We start from the raw sequence: 20,000 nt of genomic DNA, 5'->3' as shown, positions 1-20,000 counted from the left end.
TTCGGATTTGTTTACTTTTTCAATGTCACTCATGTACTGCTTTGCAGTAGCAGCCAGTGAATATAGACAGGCGTTAATCTGCCAGAATGTGGGTTCATCACAATGCTGTATATACTCATCACCAATTTCGTTAACAGCTTTTAATACTGTATCTGGTGTTTTTTTACTTACTTTGGTAGAGGATGCTCTCTCCTCGAGAGAGTACTTCAAAGCCAAAGTTATTTTTTCTCGGAAAATTTCAGTAAGTGCACATTTCACCAAAAAATAATCCTGACTACCACTACTACTACTACAATAATCGTTGCGGTTATGCCTACTATTTACTATAGTCGTTGTAGGGGGATAGTGACCAGTTAATTGAGCCAATAATGTTGTTTGGCTGGCAGGTACTATGGAATCTGTTGGAATATCGCTAGCTGCGAAACCACGCGGTGGTCTTATATCATTCACGTTTTCATTTTTGTTTATAGAGTTGGGAAGGCGGTTAATTTTCGATTTTTTTTAAAAATAAAGCTTGTTACTAACCTTTTTCCTATGTTCTACAAATGTTGCTTGTTGGCGTAGATGCTTCGCAGTAAAATTCTTTAATTATGGATGCAGATCGTCCCACTATGATTTCAGTCGATTCATATAGCCAACAGTGGGATTTTCTTTCGTTTTTTTGTAGCAGTTAAATAGATCAGTATTAAATTAATAACGCCAAGAGAAATGAGTTTTGTAATTAAGGTTTCCTCTATAACTACAGCTAGAAAGAATTTACTTATCTGTTGAGCTGCTGATTTCGTTCTGTTCCTCGGTTGTGTTGTTGATGTTGTGTCCAGCCATGTTGTTTGTAGTAACTCTCTGCATGCTAAATTCAAGTTTCATTCGAAAATCACTACGATCGTGAATAAAAGGCTCCCTTAGTTAATTCATCTGAAGATCAGCCAGTTATTTAACAAGGCTGATAGTTGTGACTCCAAAGTTGGAGATAGGATTCATCGTGGATCTTTTCAATCTGACAAAGATACACACCCAAATATAGATATTTGTGTGTGTATCTTTGTGCCTGTGTTTGTCCCCTACCCAACATCACTTGACAACCGATGGTGGTGTGTTTACGTCACCGTAACTTAGCAGTTTGGCAAAATGGAGCCGATAGAATAAGTACTAGACTTACAAAGAATAAGTCCTGGGGTCGATTAGTTCGACTAAAAACCCTTTAAATCGGTGCTCCGGTATGGCCGCAGTTAAAATGACTGAAACGAGTTAAAGAATAAAAGAATAAAGGAATATACATACATACATACATACATACATACATACATACATACATACATACATACATACATACATACACCTATATATGTATGGACGATCTAATACACATACCCACGAACATAAACATGTATACATACCAAAACACACTCATCAACAGATAAACAACTATAATTGCGTAAGTATATACAAATATAAGTATTGTCAATATGATTACATTATATAATATAATGTATGACCTCATTCACAGCATGATTTTCGTCTCTCATACGTTTTTTCTCCTGCTTCCTGACTTTATACTTGATTCTCATATTCTAATTATACATTACTATATATTTTTATATATTTTTATTTACATGTTACGAGGTATTTTCTTTTAGATATTTTCCCAATTATCATGTTTTTATAATATGATGCGTACATGAGTTTAAAACGAGCAATACATTTCTAACTACGGCTGCGTATATGCATGTGTTTATAAACATGTGTATATATATTTGATATGTAGGTATGTGTGTATGTATGTGTGTATGTATGTACGTATGTATGTACGTATGTATGTATGTGTGTATGTATCTTTGGTTTGTGCCAGAGATCATGGCGCTCCCACATCCCTGAGCCTGCGACTCATATTGGCACCAGACATCTCGCTCTGGCTTTTCTCTGGATAATGTCAAGAGTGGAGAGGGTCTATAAGGTGTCGTACAAGCCTTATTGGACCTAAAACTCTACACAGGCATTGCTGACTTCTGCTCGATATGTGCTGCTTTCCCCACCACAACCACAACCACCCTATATATATTTATTTTATTTTCAGTATATATGTATCTTTCTTTTTAGTACATATTTATTTTATTTTTATTCGGAAGTCCTTCAGCGATGGGAAGGTAGCGAAGCATGCAGACCTGATGGGTTGGAAGCATGTAGTCAGTGACCTGCACATAGGCGGCCCATGCTAGATACAAAGTCGTCTCCTTATCGATCAAGACAGCGAAAGGATTCGGTTGCTGCATAGTTGTCTGAACAGCTCCATTTGGAGAGGGCACTGCCCACCTGGAGGCCAAGGAGGTTCTAGAAAAAGTGAACCAAAAATTGCCTGGCTTTCTATATCTAGTCAGTTTAGCACTACTGATGGATGTCCACCCTGCGCTCGAAAAACAAAGAGACTTTTTTTTACAAAATCTGGATGGAACTTAAACATTTCGTGTTGAAATGTGTGCACTTTGTTAGATAACAAGAGTGATTGTAGGCCTCAAAGACGCACTGCACTTGTTGCGTGCGAGATGAACCGCTATAACATTGATATAGCTACATTTTCCGAGATTCGTATTGAAAGTGATGGTCAGTTTGAGGAAGTAGGAGGTGGATACACCTTTTTTTTGGAAGGGGAGGCTGAAAGAGGAGTGCTTACATCTATATACGTGTATATATATGTGTCTGTGTATGTGTGTGTCTATGTATATATGCATGTCTGTATAAATACATGTAAGCGTGACTCATATAATCACATGTAAGTACGTGTTATCATGTACGTACTCATTTCGAGTGATTCTAGGGTAGTAATAGGACTTCTGTCGCCAGAACATCCACCTTGAAAATACTATGCTGTTAACCCTTATTCCATCCTCTCTTCCCTCACCCCAAAAATTTTTTCTCTGTTTTCTACTCATCTCTTCATCTCTGATTATTTATCTTGTCCTATATATAGAAATAAATTGGTTGTGGCACTGTCCGTTGATTGTTTATGGTCCCTTGACATCTGACATCTAACCCTAACCCTAACCCTAATTTCCATGATACAGTATCATGGAAGTATATAAGAGATAGGGGTAGTGAAAAATGTTGAGGAATCCAAACCTGAAGATTGGAAATATGTCGACCCGAGTAAGTATTGAAACTAGATACCTCGTATCTAATGAGTACCGACGTACTTTCATGAAACACGTGTAATATTATAAACGGAAATACAGGATTCAGAATAGATATAGTTAGTATAAGATTTAATTTTTACTTTTTATGGAGTGGTGGGTATAAAACCTTTCAGTGTTGTTGAGTTGAGCGTGGGTCTGTCTCTAAAATTAATTTTATTATATATATATATATATCTATATATATAATATATTATATATGAAGCTCACAAAAGTATGTACGTACGTAATATATCATACATAACATGTGTGTGTGTGTATATATATTTTACAACACATAATATATATTTATACACTACACATATGTGTACGTATATACGTGTGTACGTATATACGTGTGTGTGTGTGTGTGTGGTGTGTGTGTGTGTGTGTGTGTGTGTGTGTGTGTGTGTGTGTGTGTGCGTGTGTGAAAGAAAGGGATGGGAAAAGTAGTTACACGGCACACATGTTTCAAAAGTTCGCAATTCGTATTATGAATCTCTACACCGTCTCATAGCAATAACGTACACTTCATCTTGCGGTGCATACCTCTTGTTATGCAAAATCATTTGCCGTTATCAATTATCTGAGAAAAGCAAAATAGAAACAACATACACATTTTGGCAATCATATAGAGAGTGGAGAGTAGTTTTGATAAACAGCCAATTGTGTGTCCCCATGAATCACTTTACGGTGATAGAAATGGGTGTGGTCTTCAGAAATACATTTTGTTATTTACATCATCTGATTTACAGTATGGATAGAAACATCTAACATGTTTAATGTTTTCCCAATGCGATGATTAATTTCGTTGTGTAGGCGCCATGCTAGAGAGTTTTAAAACCCAAGAAAGGAATGTTTATAAATTAGAGAAGATAAAACGTGTTATAAAAGGCTAATAAAAGAATTAAGAAAAAATTCTAGATATAGTGACGTTTGTAATTTGCGTGTATCTACGTAAAGGTATATACACACGCCAATGCATTAAAAAAGCATTCAGAAGCACGCATACGCAACACGCTCATAAATAAATATGTGTGTGTATATATGTGTATATTTGTAAGTATATGTATATAACGGGAAGCTTTATGAAAATAAACAAAAGACGAAGGCAGGTGGAAAACAAACGAACAATTGTATTAGTATGGCGCTCAGGAAATATAAATAAAACAAGTCTTTAACGTTTCGAGCCTACGCTCTTCAACAGAAAGATACACAGAGAGAGAAAAACACAGAAAGAAGGAGAGAAAAAAATGCGTGCAGTAGCTAACGAATCAACATGGCGATCTGATTTCGGCCAGAGGTCAAAGATCAAACATGAGACGCGAGAGCGAAATAAGGGGAGATAATAGGGTTGATAAACGGGTTGAGGGACCAGCTAAAAGTGCGTGGGAGGGGTCTGGATGTGTGTATGTATAGGGTTGGTGTATGTATTAGTATGTATAAGGGTGTGTGTGTGTGTGTGTGTGTATGAGAGAGTATTAGTGCGTAGGATTGGTCTGGACGTGCGTATGTATGGGGTTGGTGTATGTATTAGTATGTATTAGTATGTATTAGTACGTATTGGTATGTATAGGTGTGTGTGTGTGGTGAGAGTATAAGTGCGTATGCGGGGTCTGGACGTGTGTATGTATAGGGTTGGTGTAAGTATTAGTATGTACTAGTATGTATTAGTACGTATTAGTATGTATTAGTTGGTGTGTGTATTAGTATGGCACATCATATGTGATGTGATGTGTAAAGTCATGTGGTGTAGTGAGGAGAAGAGGGGGAGGGGAGAAGAGGGGGAGAGAAGGGGAGGGGAAGAAGAGGGGGAGGAGAGGGGGAAGAGGAGAGGATGGGGGAGAAGGAAGGGGAGAGGGAGCAGAGGGAAGGGGAAGAGGGAGGGAGAAAGAGGGAAGAAGGGAAGGGGAGTAGGGGAAAGGATGAAGGACTGAAGAAGTAGGGGTCGGGGGGAGAAGGATATGGTGAGGAGGGGGGAGGGGGTTAGATGAGGAGGGGAGAGTTGAGACCAAATGGCGTATAAGAGCGAAGAGAGAAGATTAATTCCTGTTCACGGCGCAAACGGGAATCCGGATGGCCTCTGTGTAAGGACAACCGAACACAGATAGGTGTTGCAAGGAGTGACCGGTGGAGCGGAAATGGCGTGAGACCGTGTGTCGTTCGCAAGGTGGATGTCACGAAGGTGTTCCGCGAACCGGTCAGCCAAGCGGCGTCCCGTTTGTCCGATGTACAAGGAATTGCAGAGAGAGCAAGAGATGCAATAGATAATATTGCTGGAGGTGCAGGTGAAGGAGTGGATGATGGGATAGGGTCGATGGTGGGTGCTAGTGGAGGCGGGTGGTGTTGGAGAGGTAAGGGCAAGTGCGGCAACGTGGGCGGGAGCAGGGGACGAGCCGGGTTGGGAGGTAGGGTCAGGGAAGGAGCTATGGACCAAAAGGTCTCGAAGGTTGTGGGCTCGTTTGAAAGAGGGGAGGGGTCGGTTAGGGAAGAGGTGTGAAGTGGACGGGTCGGACTGGAGATGACGGAAAGCTCGAAGAATGGTGCGTTGGAGACGTAGGGTCGTGGGGTGGTAAGTGAGGGGAAAAGGGAGGCGGGAGACTACAGGGCGGGTTCGGGGAGAGAGAGCAGATACACGGTCCACGGACCGTGCTCTGGCAAGGGCGGTGTGGATAGTGGTGAGGGGGTATCCACGTAGGGTGAAGTGGTGAGCCATACGTTGAGACTGAGTCTCAAAGTCATGGTCGTCACTACAGAGCCTACGTAGACGGAGGAATTGGGAATAGGGGATGGAAAGCTTGGTGTGTTCTGGGTGGGAGGAAGAGAAGTTGAGGTATGAGTGTGAGTCTGTGTGTTTGTAGTGAATGGAGGTGGTAAGAGTGGAGTGAAGAATGCTAACCGAAATGTCGAGGAAGGAGACAGAGGTGTTGGAGATAGTGGAAGTGAAGTGGAGGGCTGGATGGAAAGATTGGACGAAAGAGAGGAAGGAATCTAGATGTTCGCGGGAGAGTGAGGTGGCACCGATAATGTCGTCAATATAACGACCATATAGTTCAGGAGTGGGACCAGTGAAATTAGAGAATATTTGGGCCTCAACATAGCCAACGAACAGGTTCGCATAGTTGGGGCCCATTCGCGTTCCCATGGCCACTCCCGAGACCTGATGGTAGAACTCGCCCGCGAACGAGAAGCAGTTCAGAGTAAGGACAAGTTCGGCCAGACGAATGAGTGTGGAGGTGTCAGGTACAGGGTTAGAGCGGAGGTCAAGAAAGTGTCGAAGGGCCTGCAGTCCTTCGTGGTGAGGGATAACAGTATAGAGGCTTTGGATGTCCATAGTAAAAAGGATTTTGGAGGAGCCGGGAGGAAAGGAGAAAGAGTTGAAAAGCCGGAGAGCATGGTTGGTATCGTGGATGTGGGAGGGAAGAGATGCCACTAGGGGGGCAAGGACACGGTCGAGGTATTTAGAGATGAGCTCCGTGGGGCAGTTACAGGCGGAGACGATGGGGCGGCCAGGGTTGTTGGGTTTGTGGATTTTGGGGAGGAAGTAAATGGTGGGGGTACGTGGGGTTCGCACAATTAGGTTGGATGCGGTGCGGGGGAGACGGAGGAACGAGATGAGGTCTTGGACAGTAGAGGATACCGTCTGTTGGTAGCTACGTGTGGGGTTAGAGGGCAGAGGGGAATAGAAGGAGGTGTCATTGAGTTGGCGGAAAGCCTCGGCCCTATAGAGGTCCGCGCGCCACACCACTACAGCTCCACCCTTGTCAGCCGGTTTGATGATAATGTCAGCGCGCCGTTGGAGGGAACGAAGAGCCAAGAGCTCAGCCGGGGAGATGTTGAGGCGGCGTTGGCGCCTGGAGAAGTTGAACCGCTCCAATGCACGCTGACAAGCGCCCGCGAAAAGATCCACTGCTAGTCTGGCCAGGGGCAGGCGTCCACGGGGATGGTCGGCGGCCCAGGCCAGTGAAGCAGTCGTCCTCTTCGTTGGGTGTGGGTGGCGAGTCGTGGTAATGCGCACCCAACCGGACACGGCGCACAAAGCTGTGGACATCAACTCGCGTCTGGAATTCCTTACAGGATGGAGTGAGGGGGATGAAACGCAGACCCCTACCAAGGACGGAGCGTTCAGCCGCAGAGAGGGGAAGATCGGAGGGAATGGTAACAACAGACGGAAGTGGAGAAGGGGTGGGTGGAATAGAAGTAGGAGGGGTGGTAGGTCTCGTGGAGGTCTGAGGGGGAGGGATTGGGGAGGTGTGTGGGGGGTGGTTGGGCGGGGCATAGGGTTAGGTGTAGGTGATGGAGCCTAACGGGAGGGGAGAAGGGGTTGTAGGGAGGGGCAGTGGGGTTAGGTGTGGGTGGATGGAGCCTATCGGGAGGAGAAGGGTGGTGGAGGAGTTGGGGTAGTGGCGTCGGGTAGGGTGGAATGGAAGAGTGATTGGAGTTTACGAAGTTTGGTATCAGAAAGAAATTGATGGAAGAGTTGATTCAAATGGATAATGAAGCGTAGCGTGTTTGGAGGCATAGAGAGGCGGCAGAGAGGAGAAGAAGGTGGAGAAAGCAGGAGGAAGAAGGCGGTTGATGGCATGTAGTTTGGAGAGATTGGAGCGAATGGTGGCCCGCATAAGGCGGTAAGATGTGGTGCGGAGTATGGGTAAGATGGAAAATCCGAGTGGAGAGCAGGGTGGAAGTGGAGGCGGAAACCTTTAGGGATGAGTCGGTGATGTAGGCAGCGGCTTAGGAAAGAGACATGGCTAGAGAAGCGGGTTTTTTTTTAAAAGAAGTAGAGAGAGATTAACGGACGGCTGAAGGCAATATACAGGAAGCGAACGTAGATGATCCTTCAAACGGTGATGGAGGGTGAGGAGGTAGGACCTAGGATCCGGCATGATGGGATAGCGGAAAAAAAACGTTCGAAAAAACAAAAAAAAACAAAAACAAAAATTATCGTATGAAAAAAATAGAAAAAAAGGATAGCGAAAAGGGAAAAAACAAACGTTCAAAAAACAAAAAAATAATAATCGTATGAAAAAACTAGATAAGTAAGCGATAGGGGCAGAAAAGACGGGGCAAACGGAAAAGGGAAGAAGAAGGGAAGCAGAGAGAGGGGGAGGCAAAAAAAAGGGGGTGCAGGCAGAGGAAACGGAGTATGGACATCCAGAGAGGGAAGAAAGACGGAAAGGAGAACAAAAATTCAGGAAATGTGGAAAGCATGAAATGAATGTAAAAAAGTGGTAATATAAGAGAAAATAAAAATACAACAAACGGGACAGTTTATGCGAACAAGTTCAAGGTTGAAAGTTCAAGGTGAGAAATGTGTAGACGTCGTGGTATATTTTTTAAGGATTTCACATCAATGCAAAGTCACTTTGATCCGCGAAAGAGAGGTGCAGCCGATGGTAAGTATCCAAGAGGTAAAGAAAATCCAAGGTAGAGGTAAGTGTTGATAGTGGTATTGGTAGAATATAGGATGAAAGTGAGACCACGTGAGCGCATAATATATAACGGGAAGCTTTATGAAAATAAACAAAAGACGAAGGCAGGTGGAAAACAAACGAACAATTGTATTAGTATGGCGCTCAGGAAATATAATAAACAAGTCTTTAACGTTTCGAGCCTACGCTCTTCAACAGAAAGATACACAGAGAGAGAAAAACACAGAAAGAAGGAGAGAAAAAAATGCGTGCAGTAGCTAACGAATCAACATGGCGATCTGATTTCGGCCAGAGGTCAAAGATCAAACATGAGACGCGAGAGCGAAATAAGGGGAGATAATAGGGTTGATAAAAGGTTGAGGGACCAGCTAAAAGTGCGTGGGAGGGGTCTGGATGTGTGTATGTATAGGGTTGGTGTATGTATTAGTATGTATAAGGGTGTGTGTGTGTGTGTGTGTGTGTGTATGAGAGAGTATTAGTGCGGGATTGGTCTGGACGTGCGTATGTATGGGGTTGGTGTATGTATTAGTATGTATTAGTATGTATTAGTACGTATTGGTATGTATAGGTGTGTGTGTGTGTGTGAGAGTATAAGTGCGTATGCGGGGTCTGGACGTGTGTATGTATAGGGTTGGTGTAAGTATTAGTATGTACTAGTATGTATTAGTACGTATTAGTATGTATTAGTTGGTGTGTGTATTAGTATGGCACATCATATGTGATGTGATGTGTAAAGTCATGTGGTGTAGTGAGGAGAAGAGGGGGAGAGAAGGGGAGGGGAAGAAGAGGGGGAGGAGATATATGTATATGTATATACGTATGTGTGTTTGTAAATGTGAGCGTATTCACTTTTGCGTGTACATTTATGTGTGCGTATATATGCATGTGTATACTTATATCCTGCTAAATCCGTATTTACTACTACTCTTTACACCTTTGGCCTTCACCACTCTTATCTACCCGTTTGTTATCCTCCCTCTTTTGCTGATCTCTCCATTCATTTCGCTCATCTAACCCCACTGTGACTCATATCCCTCCTTCCCACGTAAATTTGGATATTGGTGATAACATAACTGTAAAAAATAAATAAACCAAAGTTATAGTTCTATATAGATTATATGTTACTAGACAATGTAATGAATATATATATATATGTATATATTGCAGTTTTCACAGAGAGAAAAGAAACAATGCATATTAAATTAAATCCAAACCCTCTAACTAAGTCATATACGTGCCTGTACAATGGCTTTTTCTTTGAAGTTGGTGAAGTTTTCAATTCAGTTGATGACTGTGATACTTGCGAATGTAAGAAAACGAAGCAAGTAGTTTGTACTAAAAACACTAAATGTCTTCCAGGTAGGGTGATATATCTATAATGCATTTTACTGTGTTAACATTATCTTCTAGCTTAACATATTTAAACGCTTTCTTATTGTATTTATCTCAATAGTGCTGGATGCCTCTTACATTTTTTACAATTATATTTTTATTCTATCATTATGGATTAGTCTCTAGAGGTCACCATCTTCATCATCATCACTGTAGTCATTTTGACGTCCCTTTTTCCATCTTCACGTGGGTCGCACAGAGTTCGTTGAGAAATATTTTCTACAAGCAGATACGCTTCCAATCGTGAACTCTTATCTGCTTTCAAGTAAGGTGATAGATACTTCCTTCAATGCCAGATGTTTATTCACAGAAGATTGAAAACGAACGACGCCATTTGTATGATGATGTCCCTTTATAACCATTTTGTGATGTCAAGGCAAGCAGACAGACAGGCACACACACAGACACACACACATACATACATACATACATACATACACACACACACACACACACACACACACACACACAACCGGTCTTTTTCAGTTTCCGTCTACCACAAGGTTTTGGTTAGCCTGGGCTATTGTAGAAGACATTTAGGTGCCTTTCAGTGGAACTGAACCCCAAACTATATGGTTGGAAAGCGAAATTCTTAACGCAGCCATGCATGTCTGAAAAACTTCACACTAGACCTTTTTTTTTTTTTTTTTGCAACCCATCTTTAGAATGTTCACAGTATTATTGAAATGATTATTCAATTATTTTGACTAAGCACAACCTCAGCTTTCACGGGAAAATGTACAATAGATTTAACTGAACCTTGGATATCTCTGGAGTTTAATTTATTGATCCTAAAACTATTGAAAATCAGACTTAGTGGGGATTAGTAATTCAGAACATATAGTAACAAAACAATACAGTGTTGCTTCATCTCCCTCACTGAAATAAATATTACGATTTTATCTTCTTTTATTTCATTTCTCGTAATCGTTGTATCCACTATTTGTAGCTGTGGTCAATAGCTTGGACAAGATGGAATGTTATATGTTTACTTCCTCTTAAGACACGACTACATGAAGACAGCCTTATGTGATGAAACTGTCCACTAAATGCGAATAATGATTTTTAAATATACTTTCCTTTTTCTTTCTTGTTTTTTTTTTTCCTTTTACATGTTTCACTCATTAGACTGTAGCCATGCTGGAGCACCGCCTTGAAGAATTTTTTAGTCGAATGAATCAACCCCATTACTTTTTTAAAGCCTGGTACTTATTCTATCGATCTCTTTTACCGAACCGCCAAGTTACTGGGACATAAACACACTAACATTGGTTCCAAGCGGTGGGGGACAAGCACAAACACAAAGAAGCACACACGCACTCACACACACACACACACACACACACACATATATATATTTCTTTATTGCCCACACGGGGCTAAACATAGAGGGGACAAACAAGGACACACAAAGGGATTAAGTCGATTACATCGACCCCAGTGTGTAACTGGTACTTACTTATCGACCCCGAAAGGATGAAAAGCAAAGTCGACCTCGGCGGAATTTGAATTCACAACGTAACGACAGACGAAATACGGCTACGCATTTCGCCCGGCCTGCTAACGTTTGTGCCAGCTCGCCGCCTGACGGCCTTCTTTCAGTTCCGTCTACCAAATCCACTAACAAGGCTTCGGTCTACTCGAGGCTATAGTAAAAGACACTTGTCCAAAGTGCCACGCAGTGGGACTGAAACCAGAACCATGTGGTTGGGAAGCAAGTTTTTTGCCACACAGCCATACCTGCGCCTACTTGATTTAGGATAAACAACACACACTATCTACCATCACATACGGGGAAAGGAAAATTAGTCGGGTAGCTAGATGATCGAACTATCGGATCGTGAGACATGATCGTTGTGTATTTGGACCGTGCGCGTACTTATGCTCGTTAGAAATAGGTGTCAGGTAGTGTTGTGTACGAAAGACTTGCATTCTGTCCAATGAGAAGTGTTCAGTTTGGTCCATTTGAAACTGGAATCAAATAGCCAGAACCCTGATCCGGTGGTAAAACAACCACAAATTATTTAGGATGTATATTTATCCTTTTACCAACAGTGGTAAGTTGTTCACAACTAGCTCCTTGATGGCAAATTTCATAGATGCAATTTTGGTTGCGATCCTATGGCACATCAAGCACGTGTTTTTAGACCGTAGCCTCGATCCAACCAAAACCTTACAAGGAAAATTCAGTAGATGGAAATTATGTGGAGGTCCATCAGATAAACTTTGTTTGGAGCAATAGCATAATTTAATCCTCTACCCAGCTAAATATCACCACCTTTGAGTTTATTCCATTGCAAGCATTAGGGATCGCGCCTCCGGTCTGAGGGTAACTTCTCACGAGTCTCGGAAGCCCCAAGAATGGTCATGAGTAATACCTTTCCTCTTGTTGTGAATGAAATACGAAGTCTGTCTTCTATATCCCATTGAGGGTTAATACAAAATATTGGAAAAATAAATGTTTACCTTCCTTCTTTTTCTTTTCAGTTATCCAAATTCCACCAACTGCAAAACTCGAATGTAGATTTCAAGGCATCTCCTATAAAATTGGTACAGTGTTTGTCTCAAAGGATGGCTGTAGTACATGCAAATGCTCGACAGAGTTGCGCATAATGTGCAGTGACAGTTTTTGTATTCCCAAGATAGGTAATAAGCCTGCTGTTATTTTGTTATTTTATTACCGTGTAATATATTCCACTATTTCTTTTACTACTGGTATTATTGATGTTGTTAAGCTGATGATGACGATGATAATAATGATGATGATGATGATGCCAGGGCAGAGAGTGGATTTATGTGGAAAATTTGGAAATGCTATATGACTTTTTGCAATATTTTGAGTAGATGGAAACCAAACTGTAGTAGTAGTAGTAGTAGTAGTAGTAGTAGTAGTAGTAGTAGTAGTAGTCGCGTGGCTTAGTGATTAGGGGCATTCGGCTCATGATCGTACGGTCGTGAGTTCAATTCCCGGTGGCGCGTTGTGTCCTTGAGCAAGACACTTTATTTCACATTGCTCCAGTCCACTCAGCTGGCAAAAGTGAGTAGTACTTGTATTTCAAAGGGCCAGCCTTGTCACACCCTGTGTCACGCAGAAACTCCCCGGGAACTATGTTAAAGGTACACGTGTCTGTGGAGTGCTCAGCCACTTGCACGTAAATTTCACGAGCAGGCTGTTTCGTTGATCGGATCAACTGGATCCCTTGTCGTCGTAACCGACAGAGCACCAGTATTAGTAGCAATGTTAAACAGGGATGATGATGGCGGCGGGGGAGGAAGAGGGGAGTGGGAGGAGGAGGGGAAGGTGAGGGGAGGAGGCGGGGGATGTTGGAGGAGGGGTGTGAGGGTGAAGAGGAGGAGGGGGTGAGGAAGATGGAGAGGAGGAAGGAGGAGGAGGAGGAGGAGGAGGGGGGAGGAGGAGGAGGAGGAGGACTGTCTGCTGAGTCACATTCACACCTAACAAGTATGAAACTGCAGTTCAACGTATGTATTCGCCATTGTCATGCCTTTTCTTTGAGCGCTCTCGTAAGGTCCGAGTTGTGACCAACTCGACTTTCATTTAAAAAGAAATAATACTTCACTGGAAAATATCATCCACGTTTCTCTGTTGTCGTCTTGAGCTGAGTAGTTGTTTCTATAGCGAGAGATGAGACAAACACTAGACACCTTTGGACAAATGTCTTATCGTGAATGTCGATGCAGTCAGTGTTACTATGAAACGTCCGTTTAACTTATGTGAGAAAAATGCCTTGCTGTTTTTCTTCCATCCCTTTAGGCTCTGAGTTTAAATCCCACCCAAGTCAACTTAACATGTCATACATTCGAAGGTGATATAATAAGGTGATACCGGTCAAGTATTGGGCTCGATGTAATCGACTATTCCCGCCTCTTAAAAAAATTGTTGGTCTTGTGATTAAATTAGAAACATTTAGTTGAATGATCTGCATTTGACTGAAATATTGGTTTTAAATTTTGGTACAAGACCAGCAATTTCGGGAGAGAAGCTGACCCCTGTGTTCAACTTGTACTTATTTTATCGACCCCGAGAAGGTGAACGGTAAAGTTGACCATGGCGGAATTTGAACGCAGAACTTACAGCCATCTGTGATGCAACTATTCACTAAATGTGGATAATGAATAAACTATACTTTCCTTTTTCCTTTTACTTGTTTCAGACTGTGGTCATGCTGGGGCACTGCCTTGAAGAATTTCTAGTTGAAATTCTACAACTCCAGTACTTTTTTTAAAACCTGGTACTTATTCTATAGAACTGTGTTGCCGAACCGCGAAGTTAGTTGGACGTAAACACACAAACGCCGGTTGTCAAGCGGTGGGGGACGAACACAGACACAAAGCAACACACACACACACATACATATATGTGTGTGTATGTGTGTGTGTGCGTGTGTGTGTGTGTGTGTGTGTGTGTGTGTGTGTGTGTGTGTTGTGTGTGTGTGTGTGTGTGTGTGAGGGTTATTCCCAAAGTAATATTTCAAAATGGTTTCGAGGGATATATAATCCTGGCGGTTACCGTGTTAACTCTTAGAACTGTTCTCAATGCCGGATAGCCACAGCGAATGTTGTTGATAATCGAGTTAGTGATAATTTACTAGACTCGGTTATTATCTTCGCCTGGTAAATCCGAATATCCCTTTAGGGACGGCATCGTTCCCAGAGGAACGGAGATCTGCACATCGTTATTTTATTATACAGTTATTTACATCGTTCTCAGGTATTCAACTGTGATGAAACTGGCCTTTTTTGGAAAAAAGCAAAGAACAATGTAATTAACTATAAATAACTATATGATAAAATATGGATGTGCCTATCTCCGTTCCCCTGATCTTTATTAATTTATATATATATATATATATATATATATATATATACTACAAATGTGAGAAATTCTGTCTGTGGATGTGTTTGTGGAGTTGTTAGCTAACTCCTCCTACATCGTTTTATCGATTTTGATGAAACTTGACACGTGAGTAGAACTCAATGTCTGGAAACCTTGTGGCATACTTAGATTGTTGAAAAAAATCGATAATAGGGCCCCTGGAAGGGATCCTTATATATAACCAAGGGAAATAACCCATTCATTTTCCTAAATTATTTGGTAAAAATGAAATTGAGTACGCTTATTTCATAGTATTTGAACTATTAGAGTTATTCTCGCAATTTATCCAGTACAACCCTAAAAGAAGTAAATAGTATTTTCCTAAACAATAGATCCACTTATTTCGGTTCATAACTTATTCACGATTATACCAACAACGCACAAAAGAGTTATTTGCTTTGAATTGTTATTATCTCATATCTGATTAGCCTGTTATTACGTAACATGCTTCACGATTTTAGTATACATACCTTATTAGTATTTCCTCCTATGTTCTATATACGCTGGAAACGCATTAAAGCCCTTTTGGGGCTACTTTATTTGAATTCTTACTATCGGGTAACTAATTTCATATTATTACATAACTGACTTCACAATTTGGCTATTCATAACTTGTTGGGAATTCTGACTCACTATTGGTCCTCCCTTCTAAGCACACATGCAAATGCACACATGCAAACACACACACACACACACACACACACACACACACACACACACACACACACACACGGCCACATCCACCCATTCATATACATGCCACTATAGCTGCTGACCTCTCATAGCGACACTAACACACATGCACACAGATCCTACCACATGCACACACACACACACACATTCACAGACTATTCACACGAACACAAACACACAGTTAATACCACACACACACACAGTTACCACACACACACACACGCTACCACGCACTCACATACACGCTACCGTACACACACACATACCGACCATCTTCACACTCTCCTGTCCCAGAAAGCACATTCTCTTCCTCCTTCTACTTCCGGTCACTTCAGAAATGAAATCTCACGTGAACTGTAGGCGATTTTTCCTTCTTTCTTCCTTCTTTCCCTTTGGACTGAAAAAGGACTACAGGTCGTGCAGCTGCTTTATTTAATGACACTGCTCTGGCGCATTTTCGTAGCATTTTGAAAGGCAGGAAAAAGAAAACTTGTTTTGATGTTTCTAATGAAACAACCTGCAAGGTTGAAAGTGAAGAAAGTGTGTCCAAAACGTCTAGATTAAGAGAAGCGAGAGAGAAAACGCTAGAAATTGTTCTTCCTGAAGTCTTAATGGAAGGAGATTCTTCTTCCAATCAATAATCCTCCTCTTCCCCGCTCCATCTTCCTCGCACACAAATCGTCCCATCTTTAAAGCAATTAAATTAATAAAACCAATTTGCATATTTCTTTTGCATTCTCTATTAATATGTTTTTTATAATTGTCATTTTCCTTGTAACTGCACTTTTTCTGTTTTAAAACCCATGGCGGTGGTTGGTGGGGCGCTTGAACGGATTAATTGTATTTTAATTAGTTTCAATGGGGAATTGGTTTGTAAAACGCATAAATCGTAAAACGAGGTTGGTCATGGAACTAATTAAATTCATACTGCAAGGTATCACTATATATATCCATTCACAAAGTTTTTGTCGGCCCGAGACAATACAATAGCAGAAGGCACATACCCAAGGTGGTATGCAGGGGGACTAAACCCGAAACCATGTAGTTGGGAAGCAAGCTTCTTACCACACAGCCACTTTTGCACCTATTTCCATCTTTATTCTCTCCTTTTTCAGTTGTTCATTCTTTTCCTCCATCATTCGTACATATCTTTGGTTCATTCAGTTTTCCCTTCTTTACCCAGCTCTTTTCATTCCCAACGATACTTATTTATTTTTCTCATCATGTTCTTTGTCCTTCTTTGTTCATTTTAATACTCATTTTATACTTTCGTTATTCTTAATTACGAATGAAAAGAAAACCAATATTTCAAATTTTTTACTGATATAAGACCAGATGTACTTGCACATACTTCCTGCAATTCAGGACGTTTATAAGGATAGATAATTGGTTCCCTTTTCATCGCTTTACGTGGATGGGAGATTCATTATCTCTTAGTCAACCGACCTATCAGAGAGTCCCCAGGTCCCTTCTCAACAGTAGTGCTACATTGCATCCTTCTAAAATACTTATAAAATACTTAATTTTGGACTGTAACTAGATGACATGGAGTAGTGAAATTTCCCACTGTAAAAGGATGTTTCAGTAGACGAGTTTCCAGGGAGACATACACTCTATTCTTGACAGCTGGGTGTAATGAAGTAATGTAGAAGAATGGAGTCCTTTGCTCAGCAACACAATGAAATGCTAGCAGCTGATATGATCTCACAGCCGATGTGCAGGTTGTTCATATCTTATCTAACCCACCTTTTACATTGTGACAGAATAGTTTTATCCCTTTACATCGTGACAGAATAGTTATATTTATTTATGTATTAATTGTGGAACCTTAGTTAAAGATTTACAGTCTAATGTTTAAGAAATATCCAAATGACGAAAACCATAGACAAAAGTTTCATTTGGCTTACCATTTATTATGCAACATGTCATGGCGTCGCTCTTTAGCTTTAATTGATGCAAGACTCACGACAGCTGAAATGGAAACCTATCCAGTTGGTTCTTATTTAAGTGAATAGTGTTTTTATCTACCTCAACAAACATAGGCTTAAGAGAGAGATGGAAAGAGAATAAAGAAGAATGAGGGAGAGAAAGAGACAGAAAGTAAGAGGTAGAGAAAGATAATGTGTGTGTGTGTGTGATTGTGTGTCAGAGGGGGTAAAAAAGCACCTGTTTATTTTATTCCCTATAAAAAGAAACTATTTCTTTTTATAGAATAGAAAACATTTTTTTAAACGACTAAGAGCAAATGGGTGTCTCAATAGCGTTAGTATCCAAAGTGTCGCTTGTGTGAAACACGATTTATCAGAGCAAACATTCATTCGTGACGTTCTAATTAATTGACTGCTTTGAGAGTGAAAAATATTACAAACTTATACAGGAGAAAAAATTTACTTAAGGACACAAATTAGTGGAATTCCACCATTAGTCTAATGTTTATTCAGTAACGTAATGACTACCTTGTTGGCGAGAACCTTAGTTACAGAGTTGACAGCCAACCAGTCAAACAGTTTGTGAACCTCTCAATATCGGCGCTGCATTGTCACTATCAGATACAATTCGAAACTATACTTAGGTATCTTGGAACGGTTCAGTATTCCACTATCGAAGAGTGCTATATAAATTTATAAGCATTGCATTATATTTCAGTGTTAAGACCCCTTTAAAAGTAAAAGAAATCACTTGTGTGTACTCTCTTTTGATTATTGTTTCGTCTTGTTTGTTTTACGGGTTTTTTTAAGTATCAGATATTCCTGATAAATTGAGTCTGTGTTAGAGCTGCTTCCAGTCATACATACAATTTATGCCATTTGCACAATCTCCCAATTTTATTCTTAAAATCATATTTGATGACCGAACTATCAATCCGGAAGTAATCGATGCATATCCCGCAACCAATGTTACAATTTGTCAGGAGCTTAAGTTTTAAGTGATTTCAATTCACATAGCCCCAGTAGGTGTTGCATGGTAGTAATATTCCCAACTGTATGCAGTGGTAGAATTTGAAAAGTGAATGATTTTTTTGGTTTTTAATACAAATTCGGTTTAACCTGATATCCCCACCCTCGGGGAAAACATACCAGTTATATACTGGACATCATATCTTTTTATCGTCGTCATATCTAATCAATGATTTGAATATTTTGAGCTTAGGCATGAGACAACAAACCAGGGAAGGATAAAGTCGATTATATCAGTCCTGTTGACGATTTTTTTACATTATCGGTCCCGGAAAAATAGAAGGTAAAAAATTACCATAGTGGGTATTGAAGCTTCAACGTAAAGGCATCTAGCTGAACACCATACATCATCAAATTGAGACCCTGCCTAATCCGCCATTCATTAGCCTAATAAACCTAATGATAACGGTTTATAACTTGGAAACGAAGCTAAATTCTGCAAAAACCTTTATCTGACTCCACCTTAACTACCTTCTTAATATCCATTACCCTTATAATATCAATTTCTTGTCGGGGTGGGAAGGAACAGGGAAAAGTCGATTTTATCGACCCTGATACACGAATAGTATTTTATTTTATCGACCCCAGAAGACAAAATTATCTAATGATGACGCCGAAAACCGTTTATGATGTAGATAATGGCCGCACATTTTGGTTCTGGAAGTAGTCGATTAAAACAACATCAGTACTCGCATGGAACTTACTTTATTGCTTGTCCAGAGGGATAAAAGAATGAAGGCTAAGTCTACGACTTGGTTTCGATTTTTATACGAAGACAGGAATGTTATCATACTGACACCTACCCCCATTACACTGTACATTCGTTAAGAACAATTCTGCCGAAGCACACCGAAGACCCAGTTGTTTGTGGTATGTTTCTTTTACCAATTCTACAATAAATTTTAAGCAGGGATCAAAACAGTAAAAACTCTCCTAGGATAAAATAAATGGAGAGGAGTTTGGTATTGGTGTGTGTGTATGTTTTCCTTTTGCTTTGCTTTTTGTTTGTTTTGTCTTTGTTTTGTTTTGTTTTTGTTTTATTGATTGCCAATGACTCAAAAAGGAATAAACAGGAATACACTAATTTTTTAATTTCAATTTTTTTTTATACAATTCAGAAAAACAACCGACAACTACAGTTCCACTTCCTGTTGTCACATCTGTTGTTTACTGCAAACATGACGGTGCCTTTTATAGATTTGGAAGAATCTTTCACGCAGGAGATGGCTGTAATTTATGTGGCTGTTCGCTTCTAGGAAAAGTAATCTGTACCAAAAAATCGTGCAACGGTTGGTAACTCTACGATAGCATTTTGAATATTTGATTCGCCTGACCCACCACAAAGCCTCATTTTACATGCATATGTAATTACATATATATTTGTACATAGATATGAGTATAAACATACCATATACTGAACTGCTGAAGAAACATCATAAAATATATCTAGAGTATCTAAGGGCACAAT

The 20,000-nt window shown here is 40.6% G+C and overlaps 1 protein-coding gene across 1 annotated transcript in view; it reads left to right on the top strand.

Moving 5' to 3' along the window:
* The window catches only part of LOC115217671, a 337,402-nt gene that overhangs the window by 287,758 nt on the left and 29,644 nt on the right, over positions 1 to 20,000 (top strand). Inside the window, exons 58-60 of the mRNA XM_036507562.1 lie at positions 9,764 to 9,955; positions 12,476 to 12,634; positions 19,651 to 19,821. Of these exons, the coding sequence (XP_036363455.1) occupies positions 9,764 to 9,955; positions 12,476 to 12,634; positions 19,651 to 19,821 (522 nt within the window). The remainder of the gene's footprint in view (positions 1 to 9,763; positions 9,956 to 12,475; positions 12,635 to 19,650; positions 19,822 to 20,000) is intronic.

Source organism: Octopus sinensis, linkage group LG11 (assembly GCF_006345805.1).
Source record: "Octopus sinensis linkage group LG11, ASM634580v1, whole genome shotgun sequence".
Lineage (NCBI taxonomy): Eukaryota > Metazoa > Mollusca > Cephalopoda > Octopoda > Octopodidae > Octopus > Octopus sinensis.
The sequence above is the reverse complement of the archived record's forward strand: the minus strand, read 5'-3'. Positions and strand labels throughout refer to the sequence as shown.